The 7,604-nt window shown below is 45.8% G+C and overlaps 1 protein-coding gene and 1 long non-coding RNA gene across 2 annotated transcripts in view; both read right to left on the minus strand.

Annotated features, from left to right (window-relative positions):
- The window catches only part of LOC308322782, a 486,306-nt gene that overhangs the window by 264,569 nt on the left and 214,133 nt on the right, over positions 1-7,604 (minus strand). The window lies entirely within an intron of this gene.
- LOC308322721 (transmembrane protein 182-like) lies at positions 2,060-7,108 on the minus strand. The gene is made up of 5 exons (XM_080774129.1): positions 6,824-7,108; positions 5,427-5,541; positions 5,115-5,213; positions 4,673-4,810; positions 2,060-3,188 (listed from the first exon to the last, which is right to left on the minus strand). Exons 1-5 carry the CDS (start codon positions 6,971-6,973, stop codon positions 2,968-2,970), a joined length of 723 nt encoding a protein of 240 aa, XP_080630255.1. The 5' UTR covers positions 6,974-7,108; the 3' UTR covers positions 2,060-2,967.

Here is a 7,604-nt window from a genome sequence, read left to right on the forward strand (position 1 = left end):
GTGTGTGTGTGTGTGTGTGTGTGTGTGTGTGTGTGTGTGTGTGTGTGTGTGCTTGAGTGAGTGCGTGCGTGTGTGTGTGTTATAACTCTGAAAGCATCCGACCGAGCTGTCTCAAACTTGCGGTGTGTGTCTCATATGTGACCTTGAAGACGTGTGTGCAGACAGTATAGCCTACTGATGGCAATTTGAACCGACCAACAGTTTCAGAGAACTGAAAAACCATGCAGGGATACCTGTGTCTGTCTGATCCAGGCAGCTGAGGGGGGCGGCCACGTCACGTTTATGTCGCCCAAGTACACTACTAGGATACTATTATGAAGAGAGGATATACAGGTATACAAAAAATATAGATTTTTGAGCGATGGAAATAAGCGTATTGGCATAACACCCCATAGCCCTGTTCAATTCCATGCAATTCATTGTGGGTTTATATTAGGGGAAATAGCCAATAATGCGCTTTTGCACAAAATAACACCTGGACCTCTTTTGTGGGGATGTAACAACTACAAGTAAAGGTAAGAAAGCCTTCTAGCATGGGATTCTCCTTTAATCAGAGATCATATATTGTATTGATTTATTGATTTATTATTGTCACGATGAGACCAAATGTGATGGACCAAATGCAGAACCAAGAGCAGGCAGGCAGATAAAGTAGAATGATGATTTATTCACAACTAGAGGCAGGACACTGTGACAACAAACTATAACCTGACAAGGGAACACTGAACACTGGGAGGTATAAATAGACACAAAGACTAACTATGCACAGGTGCAACATAACTGCAATCAACACATGATTGGCTGACACTAAACGGGTTACAGGACACAGGTGAATTACAATGCAGACTGGTGAGACAAGTCAGGCAACAACAAGTGGAGCAGACAAGAAACACCAGGAACACAACTACACAATAAGAGTACACCACAGACAGATATCGTGACAATTATCCCACGATTTTGTAACCCCTTTTTTTCCAGTCCAAGCCGCTTCTGTTCACCTGACCCTGGGGTTTCGCCGGTTAGACGTAGTGCGTGGAAGGAACAGGCTGACCAAATTTGTTTGTCTCTAAATGTTTTGATGAATTGAACAATGTGGACCCTGTTGTAAACAAGTGTAAGGCTTAATTGGGTCGTCCACTCACAGTTAACAGTCTTTGTATTGAGTTTGTGCTTGAAATGTACTGTAATTCTGCAAACTGTTAATAAAGATTTCAATCAATCAATCAATCACCAGAGGGTTTTAGAGTTTTAGGATTACTGCATTGTTTTGCGAGGGTATACTTTTCCTAGGGGACACGGGAAGAACATACAAACTCCACACAGAAAGGCCCGTTTGCCAATCCCACCTATAGAGTACATGGTGCACTGGTGACAAATTTGAAGGCTGATTGATCGTGGACGATTAATCCATTTAATCTTCATTGTGATAATGAATGACCATGCCATCTTATACAGTGAAAAAGTTTGGGAGGAAAAGTATATAATTTGTTTCTTTTTGTTTGTCTTTACTATTTTGTCAATTTCTATTGCGTGCTTCTGATTGATGGTTTTTACAATTACAAGCTACCATTATGAAAAGATCAAAGATCACACAGGCTATATATTATAGGGCCTAGGTGAAACGAGAAAGAGAGAGAGAGAGAGAGAGAGAGAGAGAGAGAGAGAGAGAGAGAGAGAGAGAGAGAGAGAGAGAGAGAGAGAGAGAGGACAGAGTCTGAATAGAGATCAGGATGAAGGCAGGTGTTCTCCAACTAAACCCAAACAGCTGTTCATCTCTACAACCCCTCCTGCCCCTTTCCTCCCTTTCTCTCTCCTCCATCCACCCCCCACTCCATCCATCCATCCATCCACCCCTCCATCCATCCCCCACTCCATCCATCCATCCACCCCTCCATCCATCCCCCACTCCATCCATCCATCCACCCCTCCATCCATCCCCCACTCCATCCATCCATCACTCCCTCTCTGTTACCTCCTTCTCTTTTGCTCTCTCTATCCTCTCCTATAGACAGCTTTGATCCTTTGCCAAATTCAAGGATCGGGGACATTGATTCATTGATTGATTCATTGATTACTTTATTTGCAAATACATTCAAAAGGATAGAGTCACAAGAAAGCCGTTAGGCTTGTTTCCATTGTGGTCCACAGCTGTTTCAGTCATATCTCTTTACACTGCTACATGCATACATACATACATACATACATGGGTTTTAGAAGACATTTCGGACATTGGTTTAGGTATGCGGTCTAGCTTAACTTGGACTCAGGGGGGTGGACGCCTCTGCCTTGCATAGTCCCCAGTGAATAGGCATTTTGCCCTTCACTGGTAACCTTATTTTGGATTTGTTTTAAATATAGGAAGGTTTTATGGGCTGGGCTTTTTACTAAAAAGCCCCCCCTTTTAAAATACTACACACATACATACATACCCACCTACATACATACATTTCAGACGTTTTAGCAGTTTTTAAGGACCCACTTTTAGGCCAGTGCACCAGAGCAAGCCTTTGCCTTTTTTTAAACCCCACCCATTTTAACCAAATACATACATACATACATACAAACATACAAGGCTAAATCAAAACAACTATAAAAATCATTTGTCCAAAGAAAGCAATAGAAAGTCTTACAAATGTGCACAAGTCAAATAATAAGTTTAGCCATCACTGGGATGCCCAAAAGATGGAGTCGTTTCTCTCCAGCTGAAGTCCTTTATATCCCAGCTTTGCGCAGCTCTGCCCCAGTCTGGGACATGAAAAAACATCACTCAGAGCATGTGTACGGTATACATACAGACCGCATAGTGCGTTGACCACATAATTGCGACGTCCCCTGGTTCAATTCCGTGTATGGAGACCAGTGTTGTCATGTCTCTATACTCTCCTGTTCCGTCTGAACAAAAAGCTTCAAAGCGGAAACATCATGTCCATGCATCATTTTGCTCAGTGGAAAGGCACGTCGTCTCCTTCACTTGCTATTGCGCAGCGCGCGGCCGACGAGCATGAAGAGCATTCCGGACAGGAGCTCCAGAGGAACGCCGGCCGCCGCCTCCATGAACGACCAGCCGTAGAGCACCTTGAGCCGAGCCCCGGGACACGCCTCGCCCCTCTCCTGGAGGACGTAGCGCTTCACGTCCGCCGCCTCCATCCACAGCACGTACAGCAACACCACGGCCAGGAACAAGCAGGCTGCACACAGAGAGAGAGAGAGAGAGAGAGAGAGAGAGAGATAGAGATAGAATGAGGGGCAGACAGAGTTTGCATGTTCTCCCCGTGTCCCCTAGGGTAGGTATACCCTCACAAAAAACATGCAGTAATACTGGTCTCTAAACTGCCTCCCCTTGGCCAGCCGGGGCGCCTGATGGAGGGGAAAGGAACTGGTTGGAATAACGTGTTCCTTCCACGCGCTACGTCCAACCAGGGAATTTCAAACCAGGCATTGAATTTCATACTTTATCAGAAATGTAAACAGCATGAATACAGTCAATACTACTGTGTATATAGAAACGGGGAAAAACAACTTTAACAGCGATACTCAACGGTGTACACTACAGCCAAACAAGCACTTTAAACCTACTATAGCGTCCTGTCCATGTGGTGTACTTGAGCCACTTGAAAGAAACAGAAGATATAGGCTGCTGCCTATATGGGCAAGTTTAGGCTACTTCACTTGGTTTGGTTCTTGATTCTACTCTTACCTGTACCTGTGTGTTTCACTCTTACTGCTGCTACTGTACGACACCTGCAGTTCCCCACAGGGATCTGTCACAGAGCAGAGTTTGGAAGCGCTCGTTTTCAGTAAAGCAACACCCTGCTGCCTCCTGCATTATGTGCAAATTCAAAACAGGTGGTACGCAGGGTCGTTGAGCACTTCCAAACTCCAACACTTCACCTGCAAGGAATTTCTTGACAGGAAGTATAGCTCATAATATATCTACGGTGGATTTTTATGGAACATAACCTAGTAAGTCCAACAGGTCCTGCATAGACAGGCCTTGTTTACAAGATGGGTCTATGCCGGGGCACTGGAGGGCTCCTCATCGTCGGCTCTGTGCCATCAAAGAAACTTTGTTTTGACCAAAAATGTCATCTGGGACAAGGAATAGGAACAGGCGATTTGAAAGAAACAGATAGAATGGATTATTATGGCGAGGACGATCTAAGATGGGCGACCCATTGTCATGACAACAACAGGTTGTACCCGATGCTAACGCAAGTATAGCATTATGGCTTGATCGATCGAAAGCGCTATAAAGCGCAATTGCCATTGATCTACGGCAATGGTGTTAAGCATAGTATAAGAAAATAGGCTTTAATTTACTTAGATGTACGGCAATGGCACAGAGGGTGTTTTAATGTCGTTTAATGTCATTTAATGCAATCCGATAGGACTTTTCTGTTTGGATGTATGAGCTGTTAAGGCCAGAAAGTATAGCTGTTTTGCCTCACAGTAGGCGTTCCTACGCATATAACTTCTGGGCATGATGATGATGTCATGCATACCCTCTATAACTAGGCCACGGTGGCAGTGTTTACACCTGCCGTCGTCATGGAAACAGCTAGTACTGCAGACTCACACCTGCTACTGTGTTTGTCATGTGACACGGAGAGACAGCTGACTGTGTGTGTGTGTGTGTGTGTGTGTGTGTGAGTGTGAGCGTGTGTGTGCGTACCAGCAGCGATGAGGAAGGCCCCTCCCAGCGTGTACATTCTGTGGCTGTGGAAGGGTACGCCACACAGCAACAGGAACGCACCGGTCAGCGCCGAGACCACGCCCAGTACCACCAGTAACGTCCAGAAACCACGGAACACTGTGTAGAGACACACACACACACACACACACACGCACACACACACACACGCGCGCACACACCATCACAACAGGAGCTGTCAACAGCCTGCACCAGCTGTATTCAAAAATAACTTCATTCATGATGAAGAACCTTTCATATAGAGCGGCGGTTCCCAACCTCTTTACTGGACCATGGGGGGGGGTCCACTTGAAAATGCTGAAAGAGTTTGCGGGCCACCCATCTGACCGCCTAACGCGGCAGCCATTGATCTGCCTGCCGCGTTGAGTGGCTGTTTATAGTTGTGTGCATGCGTGTACGTTACCTGCTGTGGTGTCATAAATTGGGTGAGGGACTTGTCCCAGAGCGACGGGCAGAGGGAACAGGTAGCCATGGATACACACCTTGGACTCTGGTTGGTTAGCTATAGAGGAACAAAACAAACAAAAAGATTGAAGAGAACATATTGGAATGTGTGAACGGCGCGTGCGCTCCTGTTGTTGAATGAACTGAGAAGTGTGATTCTGAGACCTGTTGTCATGCAAATGAGAACCATTGAATCTCTTCTACTTCCAAGTTCTTCCATCGCAGAACAAATGAAAATATAAAATGGAAAAAGAAGCTGAATTGTACTTACTGAAGAGAGTGCCCCAGACCGCATGTGCCGAGGGCTCCGCCTGGAATACACAGCGCCAAAAGAAGCCCTCATGGTGCAGAGTGAGCGACGGATGACCCCTCACCACCCCTTCACCCTACAGTTAAAAACAATGGGGTTAGAGAAAGAGGTGGACACAGACCGATATAGCCCGATGCAAGCTCAAAAACAGCCGATCTACAAGCTCACAGCGCGTGACGGATGCGTAACGTTGTGAGTTTGTAGGTCGTCTGTTTTACGCGCGGGACACCGCCGTGCGGGCGGAGCATATATGTAGCCAATAAACACTCAACACTTTGAAGTCACACACAAACGACAAGTTAAGTCAGCGCTGAGGAGTCGAGGGAGGCTCTGTGGTCGTACCGACCCTGTCAGCATCACGCATGCTTCTTATTAGGGCTGCGTATGTGTGTGCGTGCGTGTGTGTGTGTGTGTGTGTGTGTGTGTGTGTGTGTGTGTGCACGTGCGCGTGTGTGCATTTATGGAACACAGATGAACAATATTCACTGCTCGCGTGTCAAAAAATATGATTGATGGTGCTGAATAAATAACAGCTACTTTGGTCATCCTCTGTGTTCAAAATGAGGGCTTGTGTTTCGGTGTGATGTTTCTATCATTGGCTTTGGAAGGGATTTGCAGAGGGATCTGAGCTGAGTTGTGTAATAAACATGTATACACACACCCTCCCTCAGATGTCTGGCATAGTGGCATGAAAGTCTGAACTGGGTAAAACTGGTCCCAGTTGTGCTATTATAAGCATGTCCAGTATTCTACCAACGTGATAGTCTGATACATATCGAACCAATATCTGCATTTAGTTAAGGACACCCGTATGGATGATTTTTTTTGTTTGGTTCAAAACGGATAAGCGCTTTGGTAAAGATGTTAATTGTCTGGTGCTCTTAAATTTAGTTTTTCACAAAAAAAAGATGATTTCAAACAGTATTTTTAAAATGGGCATTAGCAGTGTTCAAAAGTGATTGAAATATGAGGGTAAACAATAAACAGGCCTGTCTAGGAGAAGAAATGGTTTCGTAATTATAGTTTCACTTCACATATCAGTTAAAAAGATATTTTCCACTGTGGCATCAATGAACAACCGAAGCCCATGTGCCAAAACTTAAAAAAAGTTATTGTGAAACAGTTGATCAACAAGCAAGCAATCTTTGACTATTTTAATTTTAGCTAAAAGTTTGGCTAAAATAACAAATAATAAAGTAAAACAATTTACCTCTATGGCAAGCCAGGGTTAAAGTAATTACTGTCTGTCTTGTGTGTGTGTGTGTGTGTGTGTGTGTGTGTGTGTGTGTGTGTCTGTATGTGTGCAATGCATGCATGTACAGTATATGTGAGGGTCCTCCTCGTCCGCCCGTACATACCTGAGTCCCGTTGGCGGCCTCCGTGTGCGCCAGCGCTCCACAGTCGTCGCTGGCCAGCAGCCAGTAGTCGGTGCTGAGCGCCAGGAGGAAGCACAGGGTCCCCACGCCTCCAAACAGGCCTGCAGACAAGGCCGCGGCCCCCACCCTCATAGCTGTGTGATGATGATGATCCGCTCTTCCTCGCAACTCTGCTGCAGGACGTCCCGCTGTTCTCTAGTCCCAAAACAACGTATAGTCTCTGAGGAGGTCTCCCCTCTGTCCCCGGTCTCAGAACACACTGCCTGCCCTGCCTCTCCTCGGCATGGGGGAGGTACAGGGAGACAGGTTCACGCGGGGGGACAGGAGCTATTTTAGGAGGCTGTAAGCCTAGCCTGGTCCGGTTACCCCTGCACCCCTGTGTGTGTGTGTGTGTGTGTGTGTGTGTGTGTGTGTGTGTGTGTGTGTGTGTGTGTGTGTGTGTGTGTGTGTGTGCTTGTGAGTTTATTTGTTTGTGTCTATGTACAGTATGTTATGTATGTGTGTGAATGTGAGTATTGTGTGTGTGTGTGTGTGTGTGTGTGTGTGTGTGTGTGTGTGTGTGTGTGTGTGTGTGAGTGTGAGTGTGTGTGTGTGTGTGTGTGTGTGTGTGCGCGTGCATGAGCGTGCGTGCGTGTCTCATATGTATTGTCTACCAGTATCGATATGTAGTAGCCTATGTTATGTCTGTGAATGTAAGTGTGTTGTGAATCTTGTGATGCTAGTATGTCTATGTGTGTATGCATGCTATATATATGTGTACAAT

Source organism: Protomyctophum bolini (assembly GCF_963924005.1).
Source record: "Protomyctophum bolini genome assembly, chromosome: 10".
Lineage (NCBI taxonomy): Eukaryota > Metazoa > Chordata > Actinopteri > Myctophiformes > Myctophidae > Protomyctophum > Protomyctophum bolini.

Coding starts and splice junctions, on each gene's coding strand:
- LOC308322721 (XM_080774129.1), bottom strand. CDS start 6,973: ATGAGGGTGGGGGCCGCGGCCTTGTCTGCAGGCCTGTTTGGAGGCGTG. Junction 4,811..5,114: donor AATTTATGACACCACAGCAG/GTAACGTACACG, acceptor GTCTCTACACAG/TGTTCCGTGGTTTCTGGACG. Junction 3,189..4,672: donor GGCCTTCCTCATCGCTGCTG/GTACGCACACAC, acceptor CTCTGTGTGCAG/CCTGCTTGTTCCTGGCCGTG.